Source organism: Uloborus diversus, chromosome 7 (assembly GCF_026930045.1).
Source record: "Uloborus diversus isolate 005 chromosome 7, Udiv.v.3.1, whole genome shotgun sequence".
Classification (NCBI taxonomy): Eukaryota; Metazoa; Arthropoda; class Arachnida; order Araneae; family Uloboridae; genus Uloborus; species Uloborus diversus.
Window position 1 is genome coordinate 143,204,858 of NC_072737.1, and position 12,893 is coordinate 143,217,750.

A 12,893-nucleotide genomic window follows, 5' to 3' on the forward strand; every position below is an offset into this window, starting at 1 on the left:
TTTGGACAATCCAGATAAAATTGCAAATTTTTTTTTTATTTCTGAGTTTAGAAATAATGTGAAATAGATATATAAGAGGGTTATTTTTTTTCAAGGTCCGATCGATCGCGGAGTGAAAACCAGAAATTCAAGCCGATTACGCTGTGCGTAGATTTGTTGCGCAGTCTTTCAAGTAAGATTGTGCAGTGCATCTGGTCTCAGTGGTTATTTCGGATAACGCAGTGAACGAGGAAACATGCCTCGAACAATTGCATCTCCCGCCAAGTGTGAAGTGCGTGCTGTAATTCGATTTCTGAATGCTGGAATGAAGGGCAACTCAGAACAAACCTAGAGGAATGCTGTCATCAGGTAGTGTCTTTCTACACCACAATGCGCACCCACACAGTGCTACTTCAACCAAAAATCTCTTGTAGCAGTTTTCCTGGACAGTGTTTGACCATACTCCATTCAACCCAGATTTGCGCGTCTTCCGATTACCATCTCTTTGGTCACACGAAACGCTGGTCAGGAGGACAAACGTTTGGCTCCGAACGCCGAGCTACAGATCAGCGTACAGAATTGACTGAAAGCTTTGGCAGCTTCTTTCTATGACGAGAGTATCGAAAAATTGGCACCACGCTACGACAAATGTTTTAATCGTAGCGGTGACTATGTCGAGAAGTAGTTGGAAGGTGTATGTACATATTCCAAATAAAAGTTTCCATTGTCTTTGTGATCTTCATTTCGCGATCGATCGGAACTTGAAAAAAAAATAACCCTCGTATATTTATCCATCTCCAATAAATATTTACATTCAATTTTGAAACAAAACATTGCTCTTTTACCCATATTAATATTATACCCATTTATATTAATATTATACCCATATTAGTATTACACCGTTCTACTCATATTAATCCAGATTTTCGATTTTTTGGAATGCCTTTGGGCGATTCTCAAAAAAAAAAAAAAAATGTCCCTTGCGTAACGCCAAGGTTTTTTTTTTTTCCAGCTAACCAACGCCTTCAAAAAATAATGCTGTTGGGGAGTAATACATGCTTTAATATACTATCAAAGCATAACGACAATTAATCTCATATCCTCATATAAATAATAGCCGATGATCGAGTAACCCGCTTGTTTCAACAATGGAACTCGCGCCACGTCATGATAATTTGATAATATGTTTTGATAATGTTTAATTTATATGCAGGGAAAGGCTTTATCGTGACAAGGCTGAACTCGATCCGGTCACTTAACTGTTTTACTGGTGAGACTGTGTCATTTCAGGGGAATGAAGAAACGAAAAAAGGGTCAACAATAAACGCTACCTACTGGAGTTTAGGGTTCATCCACTGGAGTTAGGGTTACAATTTCAACTGTCAAAATATCACCAAACAGGCAATGGCTTCGTTCAAATGCAGAAGCAATTTTCACCCGTCATACATTGACTGGCGACTTTCTAGTTTAATAGTTACTTGAATAAAATAAAAAAAAACTTCGCTTACGCACGGGACATTTTTTCGAGAATCGCCCCTTCGGTCCCGGTTAGTTCGAATGAACGGGAATTTACTGTAAATCAAAATTATCTAAAATACTAAAATAATAAAAAATATATATATCAATGTAATGTTTGCATCTCTCTTACCTCCGTGCTATCTCGAGATCTGTATGTCGCTATGACATATCTGGGTGGCTTCTGTAGACGAACAATTTGTCGGACGAATTCCAGCCCTATACCCCTGTTTGCTCCAGTAACAAAAACACTATGCGCTTCCATTTTAGCGAAAATTTGTTCTGATGCGGAAAACAGAACCCTATGCGTTTTCCACTGAACCGCTTTCCGGTTTGACTCTACTTTCTGTTCAAAAAAGTGCTAAATCATAAAAGTGTGCTATCTCAATAAAGCGTTAAGTAAAAAAGAGAGATAACAACTGCTTTTATCTTGCTTATGATAAAGGCAGAACTTACATTTTTGAGAGTCATGCTAAAGCTTCAAGTTCATTTTTCTTTTATGTCTGCTACCTTGAGAGTTAAATACGTGTTATAACTGAGCTGACTTTAGAAAGGTTTCGTTTTTAAAAAATTACTTATCAAGTTCTAATTATTTTTTAACCGACTTCAAAAAGGAGGCGGTTATCAGTTCATACCGTATATATGTTTTTTTTTCTTTGTTTGTCCACTCACAGCATCTCACCTAGTGAACCGATTTTGATGATTATTTTTTTAATGCATAGGGGATGGCTCAACTTAGGTCCCATTACTTTGTTTGACCATATTTGTCCTTTAGAAAAGAAGTTATGGGCAAAAAACAGTAAATTTCATGCAATTTTTCTACTAAATGATTAAATATTGTAACGGATTCGGTGCGACTTCCGCTTTCTTGAAATGAAGACACAGTTCTTGATAAAAAACACAGGAGCTTTATTTACACTATGTACAGGAGAAATCGTTAGCAACTGCTAAATTAATCATCAGCAATTAAGCAAATATCACTCAACACCGTAAACTTAACGGTTACACACGTATTTACTTCCAAATACGAAAACAACACAGCGAAATGCCTCGCTATAAACAGAGCAAATACGCTCTCAGTTCGAAATCTCAATCGAAACTCCACTTTTTATCCAGCGTAACGGTTTATATACACACCGAAAAGAAATCTCTCAAATATTCCAAACGCTTCTGGAAAATAGTAGACCGTTATCAAACTTTATCAATGAACAAAAAATAAATAGGGGGGTTGTATACTTTAGCCATCTGTATACGTCTTGTATATTCATTACGGGAAACTATTTACAGGTTACGTTACTACAATAATTATTATTTACAGGATTTGTAACAATATGAAACCCAATGTTATAAAAAATTGGTACCATATAACAGTATCATTAATTAGAAATTGTGGTGATAATTTTGAATGAAGGTTTCTCTGAAGCAAGCATCGAGTTTCTTCAGTGTCATTGCTTTATAGTGGAGGTAAACCTAACATGGAAGCGAGATAATGCAGTGATCAAAATCTGCTTAGCCTTCACGCAATTTTACCAGATTAGGTTTGTCTCAACTATAGTAGTATTTTTATCGTTATTATATGCCAATAACAAATGATCTGGGCTAAGTAAGGATATACAGAATTGCATCACAAGTACTTTGTATGCTGTGAAATGTAACTTAGTTAGGGAAAACGTAATATTTAAATGGTTAAAATTAAATTAACACACAAATGAATTCCAGAGATTAACAAAGATAAATTTTTAGTGCCAATCTTTAAAAGTTTAAGGCGTATTTATAGTTTATTTTAATATAGAGCATTTTTATGGAAAAAAATAAGGTGAAGTTTCGTGATAGTAACTTTTCTAAAATACATTTACACTAAAAAGAATGAAATAAAAAAATTTTGGAATAAAAAATAGAACCGACTTCAAAATTGCTCTAAAAAGGGAAAAATAATTTTATTCTTTAAACACCATCGATAATACTTTTAAACATAATTTTTGAAATTGGCGCAAAAACGATAGATAAAATCATTCACAGGCCATAACTCAACTACACTACAACTATAAATTTAACCAGGTCCACTTTCTTCACTACCACATACATTATGCATTGATAACAGCGTATTTGAGTAACAATATAAATGTTTCGTTCCTAACTTAAGAGGAATTTCTGAAAAAAATATGAACGAAGCATGGCTACACTGGATTTTACGTTTTGTTTTTGCGCCAACTTCAAAAATTATGTTTAAATTATTATCGATGGTGTTTAAAGAATAAAATTATTTTTCCCTTTTTAGAGCTATTTTGAAGTCGGTTCTATTTTTTATTCCAAAATTTTTTTTAAGGTTCAGAAATCGAATGGTATCGTTTCGATATCCACATTTTTGCGTTTCAACATTGAATAAGGAGTTTTTACTTATTTAACTAGCGGTACCGCACGGCTTTGCCTGTAGTAGAAAAATTAAAAAATCGTTTGGTTCGCCTGTATATTTACAAATAATGGATGATAAATTTCTCGCCAATTTGCTATGTTCATGTGCTCGCCCATGTTACGGTTCCACGTTATGATAATTTGGTAATTTACTCGTCCACGTTATGATAATTTGCTCAGCAAAATGTTCTTAAAATTGAAATAGAAAAAGAATAAAATGGAATTTTTGAAAAATCGCTTCGAGGTGCTCACCCCTATGCTACGAACTAATTTTGTGCCAAATTCCATGAAAATCGGTCGAACGGTCTAGGCGTTGTGCGTGTAACAGACAAACAGAGATCCAGACATAGTACAGCCTTTCAGCTTTATTATTAGTAAAGATTTAAATGCCCAGTCCACTTGGACAAATGCGACATTTGTACGCATGTATTTGCACTTAATTCCCGGAATTTTCAACTTTGGGCTTAAATTGTGATATAATCTTTATCTTTACTAATAAATAAAGCTGAAAGTCTCTCTGTCTGGATGTCTGGATCTCTCTCTGTCTGGATGTCTGGATCTCTCTCTCTTAGGATGTATGGATCTTTGTGACGTGCATAGCGCTTAGATCGTTCGACCGATTATCATTGAATTCGGTACAAAATAAGTTTGTAGCATGGGGGTGTTCACTTCGAAGCGAATTTTCTTAAATTCGATTTTGTTCTTTTTTTTATTCCAATTTTAAGAAAATTTTACCGAGCAAAGTATCACAATGTGGACGATTAAATTACGAAATTATCATAACGTGGAACCGTATTATGGGCATGCAAATGAATATAGCAAATTAGCGAGAAATTCATCATCCATTGTTTGTAAATATACAGGCGAACCAAATGACCTTTTAATTTTCTGCTACTATGGCAAAGCCGTGCGGGTACCACTATTCAAACATAAAGAACACTTATTTTTTTGTAATATTAAGTATCAACTTTCGAAAAAGTTGTCTTGAAACTAAAAAGTTTTCTGAAAAACATTATTTGTATGTGTTTCGGGCATCAGTCAAAATGACACATGACATTGGACTGCGTTGAACATTGTCGCTACAATTCTATTGTCGATACAATAGAATATTTTGCAACCATTTGTGTTATGGTTAAAAAGCAGAACATTTTAACTCATGAACCAATCTGCAAATTTGAAAACGAAAAAAAAAAAAAAAAACTGAAATGCTTTTTTTAGATACAAATAGCCACTGAACGCACATCGTATTTTACCCCTTGCTTCTACAAGAGGAGCAAAATTAAATTACCTTTATCTTTATCTTTACTAATAATAAAGCTGAAAGTCTCTCTGTCTGTCAGGATCTCTGTGACGCGCATAGCGCCTAAATCGTACGGCCGATTTTCAAGAAATTTGGCAGAAAGTTAGTTTGTAGCAGGGGGGTGTACACCTCGAAGCGATTTTTTGAAAATTCGATGTGGTTCTTTTTCTATTCCAATTTTAAGAAAAAATTATCATAAGATGGACGAGTAAATTACGAAATTCTCATAACGTGGAACCGTAACATGTGCACAAGCCAATTGGCGAGATACGAAATTATCATAACGTGGAACCGTAACATGGGTACAAGCCAATTGGCGAGAAAATTCACCATACATTATTTGTAAATATACAGGCGAACCAAAAGACTTTTTAATTTTTCTATACTTTCAGAAATTGAGTGCATTTGTTAGCATATGAAATATGCCATTACGATAACAATAACTTAACGAATTGTGTGAAAGGTAAGTAAGAACAATCGCAAAGCAAGTGCTTTTGAGTGATCAGAAAAAGAATAATCTAAGTTTGTAACGAAATGATGCAAGGAACACTTCTTTACATGTTCCCAATAAAAATATCGACAACTGCTCAACAACAGAGTTGTACTACCAAGCCAAGACAATCTAGCCAAGTTTAGTAATGTCAGGAAGCTGACACTGGATTCGCCATGCAATTGTTCATGCTAAAGTTCGTGGTACCTCGCCACTTTGTGACGTAACGACCATTCAGGGGCTCCTCGCAATTTGTGAAATGGCGGACTCAATTTGCCGAACGGAATTCCAAATTTGGCCGAATGAAATCTCGAATTTCGCTGGACAATGACAATTTTGCCAAAAGAAACTCTAAAATTTACTAAATTTAACTTTTTGGGGGAGGTCGCAGTGACCTCCCATCGTGGCACTCCTGCACCCATGACACCGTTTTAGGTTGAAAATTCATCTTCAACGCACCATTATTAGCGTTAAACTTTAAAAAGTCTCGTTTTTTTTTCCGTTTAAAATTAATCGTAACAATTGATTATAAATTCATTAAAAGCTTCACACATGTATCTTCATTCCTTGTCTTAAGTTTTTAGCAAAAGGGTTTGTTTCTAGTGTTATTACTTCTCCTAATATTTTTAATGATTAGAGTAAATTTCAAAATTAGTAAATAAATTTGTTTCAGCTACTGAATGTTTGAAACGTTCCTCGAAGCATTTCTCTAAAGTTGAATTACTATTATGGAAACAACTGAATAACAATGGGAATACAATTCAAAGATTTTATGTATATTTGTGACTAAAGCTGTAATTTCTAGATCCTAATAAACGAAAAAGTAAAAGTAAAATCCGATAGATGACAGCACACGTCAGATAACTTGTGGAAGCTCACTTATTTACCGCAAAAGCGCTTATTTCGCGGGCCGTAATTTTCGCGAAAATAGTAATTTTAGGAGCGGAAAATTTCGCGAATTTTATATGCCCAGAGCCGAAACGCCGAAAATTAATACGCAACGAAAAAATATTTCGCGGATGAGAAAAAATTCACGTTCACGCACGCAAAAATAGCTTTTAAGCACGCTTTTAAAGATCAGTCGACTCTCGCTACAACGCGATTCGACTTACGCGAAATGGCTTTAACGCGAATTCTTCACGAGTATCGAATTTTAGAACTAACGCGTGCCCACAACACAAAAATTTATCTAGAATAACTTCGGTAGAAAGCAATTTAATTCATTATTCTTTCTTCTTCCTTTTCTGTCTTCTGACAAGTTGACTGATGTGCAATTGTGCATGCGCTGTCAGGAGAAGACTGATAACAATCTAATCCGCGCAGCATAAATCATCTTCGTCTTTATTTTTTAAACTATAAATATAATTAGTGTATCTAGTATACATTGCTATTATAGTGCTGCATTTAGTAACTACTACATACAGTGCGTACCGTGCTGTTATATTTTATGTCTCCTCCTTCTCTCTTCCCCTTCTCTCTCTCTCTCTCTCTCTCTCTCTCTTTCTCTTTCTTTGGGGCATCGTAAAAATTTTATGTTGAATAATACAGCTTTTTTAAATTGCAGTAAAAGATCAGTTCTTTTTGTAAAAAATGGTAATATATCAACGAAAAAAAAAAACGTTCAAAGCAGTTGAAGAGTTGTTCACAAATTCCCAAAATAATTAGGTATGCTTATAAAGAATTCGTATACATACTCTTTTCCCCAACGCGAAGTTTCTACTTGGGCGCGGGATCTTGCAACGCATCCCTCGCGTAAGTCGAGACTCGAATTTCATTTTTGTGTTTTGTTTAACACACGGGGAAGGGGGAGGAGATTTAGCTTCTGTGTGGTTCTGGTTTTGGAGATGGTCATTATCGGAAGAGGGTCAAAGACTCACATTAAGATAGTCCCAAAACGGCAACTTAAAGCTATATTTGGTCGCTTAAGGAGGATTATGCCCCCCCCCCAAACCCAGGTGTGGATCCAAGGCCCACCACTTGAATCCACACCTGGTTTTACACAACTTAAATAATATTCTGAAAAAAAATTAATAAATTTTTACCAATAAGGATAGTGGAGAAACACAGATACTTCTCTCAAAATTTCACAGTGGTAGAATTTTATTATTTACAAAAAATAAAACAAAACTTTTCAATTAAAGTTACACAACATTTTTAACGGTTTCCTAATTAGTTAAAAGCTCTGAAGGACTAAAAAAATCGCAAAAGGTGTTTTTCAAACACTTCAATTAAATGTTTTTCTCAAACACTTAGAAAATTCAATAATAAACACCTTGGAAGTTCCTATTGCTTTTTGTTTAATGGAATGCATTAATGTGTGCCAATAATAGTTGAATTTTAAACGCTTCCTAATTTTGCATTGGATTCGTCTTTCTTAAGATATAACTAGTTTTTTTTCGTAACAAACAATGAAAATCCGAATCCTCGCTTCACTCCGAATTTCGAACATTACATTTTGCATTAGACTAGGGGGCTTCGCCCCCTGCTTGTTAACGCTCACCAACCCCCAAAGATTGTTTCGCAATCTTATTTAATTCGCAAAGATTTAAATCGTCAATTAGAAAGAAACAGATTAAAAATGCATTATGAGTTCCCTTTAGAACAAAAAGCACCCCATCCCCGGTTTTCAAAATAACTTGTACCAACTTGCAGAGCCGTAAGGGCTAAGGGGCTTCTTCTGAGCATTGCAAAACTGCAGTTTTGTATGTTTTGAAAGTCGCTTTCATATTCGTGGTCTCTAGTAATATATGTTGCTCTTTAGCTCGGGGCTTGAATTGATTTGAGCCTAATATTTTCCGTTAAAATCGAAACCCTTAAAATTTGTGAATAAGAAAGACGAAACAAACGAATCTAAAAGACATAAGCAACGCCAAACAAAACATTAATAATTTGAATGGAGATGAGATTTTTCGAACTTTATTAAAATGGCTTGTAACTTTTTTTTCCTTTGGAGATAGAAGCTTGGTTTATCTACCATAGGTCGAGTTAGATCTGGAGTTAAAAAATGCAGCTCTTTCAAGTGGTATAAAAAAAACTGTAAGACAATTCCTTTACTTTTTACTGATAGATTTAATGAAGAAAGTAGTGCTTAAATTTCAGTTAAGCCTAAACATATTCGAGCTAAAAACACAAATAACTCCCGCCGTAATTAAGTTAGAGCATTGAAATAAATTTCGTAGAAAGCGGAAAATTCCACCCTTTCCAACGATATTACTATGTGCAAGTAATTTTCATCCCTTTAATAGGCAATATACGCGAAATTTGAGCTTAAAAATAAATTACCAAAAAAAAAAATCTAATTCGAAATTTAAAAAACGAAACCCTAGATGCAAACCACAGAGGCTCAAAATAATTTTGTACAAAATTTTAAGGCTGTAGGTGCTATGGGATCTCCTGAACGCAAGCCCGCCACAGACTTCCTTCTTTGACCTTACTTTTTTTTAAATATAAAGAGATCATCTCATCAATTTCTACGCGATAAATAACGCTACTATCGTGACATTTGAACATGAGTCGTAAATATTGATTAAATCCGACTTTACTCAAAAAATAGATGCAATCCTCATATAAATAATTGCCGATGATCGAGTACCCGCGTGTTTCAACAATAAAACTCGCACCACGGCATGATAATTTGATAATATGTTTTGGTAATGTTTAACATGCAGGGGAAGGCTTTTATGTGACAAGGCTCAACTCGATCCGGTAACTTAACTGCTTTACTGGTAAGACTGTCATTTCAAGGGAATGAAGAAGCGAAAACAATTAACGCTATCTGCTGGAGTTCAGGGTTAATCTACTGGTGTTAGGGTTACAATTTCAACTATCAAAATATCATCAAACAGGCAATTGCTTCGTTCAAATGTAGAAACAATTTTCACCCGTCATGGTATGACGGGTGAAAATTGTGATTTTCTAGCATCAAATATTAACTGAAGAAAAAATAATAGAAAAAAAATTAACTTGAATTCTGAAATTTTGAACTCAAATTATGTTTTTTGCAATCACGAGTTGCGACAGGGCCCTACTCATTGTGGGCCATTGTTTCTAGAAACAGCTCCTGTCCCCCCAAGCCTACCCCTCCTCCTGGGCGGTTACGTGTGTATAGTTGTGTATGTGTTTGTGCAGGCGTGTGTCCATGTGTAGGCTTGTGTGTGTGTGCGTAGACCTCTGTGTATGCACGTAGGCGTGTATGTGTGTAACGGCTTGTGTGTATGAGCGTGTGTGTGTATGTGTATGTGTGTGTGTATGAGCGCGCATATGTGTAGGACGTGGACGCCCCCCGACCAGGAGAAACGGATTCCAGGAGGCAGTGCTCGGAGCCGCGCCTGCAGCGGTCAGTGGGCGGTGGTGCTGGTGTCCCTGGTCCAAGCTGAAAAAGGAACCACAACATCAAGGACGGTCAAATAAAAGCAACAAGCAATCGAGATTGCTCAAAAAAAAAAAAAAATCTTCTGTTAAAAGAAGTAGAGGAAAGGATTGCATTAAGCCAGTGGTTACCAAACTTTTTATACCTGCACCCCGCTTTTCCATAAAGAAATTGTTTTGATCCCCTTCAATTTTCTTAAAATAGTTCAATGTCACAAACGCTATCCAAAAGTTACGGTGTATTCAATGGGTTGGTTAGAAAACTATACTATATGCATAAAAAAGAATTTGTATGTTCTAAAGCAAATTTATTTATTATCAAATTGTAGTTTGAGTTTCGATAATTTTACTACCTATAACAACTCATTCAAAATTGCAGAAAAATAGATCTTAAAAATATCACAATGTTAAAATATTAATGCAATGTTGGTTCTATGAGTGGGCTGGGTTTTTCAAACGAGTTTTCTCAAATATTAGTGTTATTGAAAATCAATAACACTAAGAAAATCAACTGAAAATTTAATCAATGTTCATATTGTGAACGCTAAAACTCAAATGCCATAGTTTTGATATTCTTTTTTTCCTATTTTCTGACACCGATATATTTATGTTTTTCCAATTTTTTAAATTTTATAATTTATTATTTTTGTTTTTATTTATTTATTTATTTATTTATTATTTTTGTTTTTATTTATTTATTTATTTTTTATTTTTGTTTTTATTAATTTATTTATTTTCTAGTGGTACCCGCACGGCTTTGCCCGTAATAGAAAAATTAAAATGTCTTTTGGTTCGCCTGTATATTTACAAATAATGTATGGTGAATTTTCTCGCCAATTGGCTTGTACCCATGTTACGGTTCCACGTTATGATAATTCGGTATCTCGCCAATTGGCTTGTGCCCATGTTACGGTTTCACGTTATTATAATTTCGTAATTTACTCGTCCATCTTATGATAGTTTTGTTCTTAAAATTGGAATAGAAAAAGAACCATATCGAATTTTCGAAAAATCGCTTCGAGGTGCACACTCCCATGCTACAAACTAACTTTGTGTCAAATTTCATGAAAATCGGGCGAACGGTCTAGGAGCTATGCGCGTCACAGAGATCCTGACAGACAGAGAGACATTCAGCTATATTATTAGTAAAGATTTATTTATTTATTTTTTGTATTCCTATTTTTTATGTATATTTTATTATTTTATTTTTATTTTTATTTATTTTACGCTGCAAATAAAATGATAGGTTAGTAACCATTGCATGTCCTCTTGAAATTTTTCTGGATATCTTACAAGGGTTGTCGGTATTTTGTATTTTGCATGTCTTTGACATAGAGGCAATTACTTTCTGCTTATTCCGATCTATATCTCGATCTATATCTATATAAATAAAACAGACCTATACAAATTCACAGTTTGCGTCGAATGTTGATTTGGATCCAAATTTGGCAAGGGGGCTTGGGCATTCGAGAAGGAACGTAAGGGGGGGGGGGGGTTTGAACGCCAAAAAAGAAGCGAAAAAAGTTATAAACATTTTTAGGGATAATAGTCCAGTGACCCCATTTTTTGTAAGGCAAGCCCGTTTTTTTCTACCTACTAACTGGACTATAATGGAACATCCAATCCCAAATAATAAATTTATCGCTTGCCAACGAGGTGAGTTTAAATCAGCGTGAAGAAAGACCTGTTGCCAGTTTTTTTAAAAATATTGGTTTTGCTTTGTGGAAAAATGTTACTCCCCCCCCCCCACACTTTTTTTTTGCCAGCAGAAAATTATCAAGGATTGTGGTTGTATTAACAGAGAGTTGCGTTTAATTTATTTGGGACTTTTTAGACTTGCCGTTAACGAAATTTAAGAATCATTAATTCGACAGGAAATTTTACAGTATTTTTGTTTTTCCTTCTCTAACTGAAGCCTAATTGTTGAAAAGGCGTCACCCGACATAACTTTTATTTTCGAGGTAGACCGTGCAAAGCTAGGTGACGCAGCTAGTATTCAATAATAAATACACAGTGTGTAGCTCTAAAGAATTAATAATTTAAGTATTTTACAAACATCATATGATTTGCGTTAACAAGTAATCTAACAGTTAAAAAGGAAAATAAAAATACGCAAAGGTAATTTTAAGTACTTATTGTGAAACTTTAGCTACATTTTGAAAATTTATTACACATTTAAACTCTAATCAATGGATTTTATGCAAAAAAACAAAGTCTCAAAATTTTTATAATGGAAATAATTACATTGATAGAAAATCATTATTAAAAATAATTATATTCTCCCAACAAAATGCCTTATTAAGGACGGATAATTAGCTTTTCGTGTAGTAAAATAGATACAAAATTGTTCTCATTAGTGTCTTATTTGAAATTCGAAATATTGACATTCATAATAATGTGGGTAGAAAGACAAAGTTATATTTTGGGGGAAGGGGGATGTTTCTAAAAAGTTCTCACAACCTTCAATTCATTTCAGTTTGCCTTGAATTTACAGTTCTGTTGGATTAGAAAATAATTATCGTAAAGTATTTAGATCTATTTATTCTGTTTCATCAAGCATTTTCGCTTTAAATATCTTTTAAAATGTTATTCTAAAATATTGTTTAGTTTCCTAATTGAAGGACAAAGATTTTTTTCTAATTTGTAGAAATTAAAAAAAAATAGCATGTCTTACTGTATTTATAAAGGGTATTCCAAAATTAACGCAATATTTGACTTTGCCACCATCTTTGGCAATAATTTGTTAGCAACACTGAAAAAAAAGAGAACAATTTGACAGCTGAGAGTTTAGGGTTAGTAAAAATGTAGCATTATACGACTATAATGGTG

General features: G+C 34.3%; 1 protein-coding gene across 1 annotated transcript in view; it reads right to left on the reverse strand.

The window, feature by feature from the left end:
- The window catches only part of LOC129226918 (C-factor-like), a 33,539-nt gene extending 31,780 nt beyond the window's left edge, over positions 1-1,759 (reverse strand). Inside the window, exon 1 of the mRNA XM_054861547.1 lies at positions 1,628-1,759. Coding sequence (XP_054717522.1) covers positions 1,628-1,759 — 132 coding nt within the window. The remainder of the gene's footprint in view (positions 1-1,627) is intronic.
- Between the last annotated feature and the right edge of the window lie 11,134 nt (positions 1,760-12,893).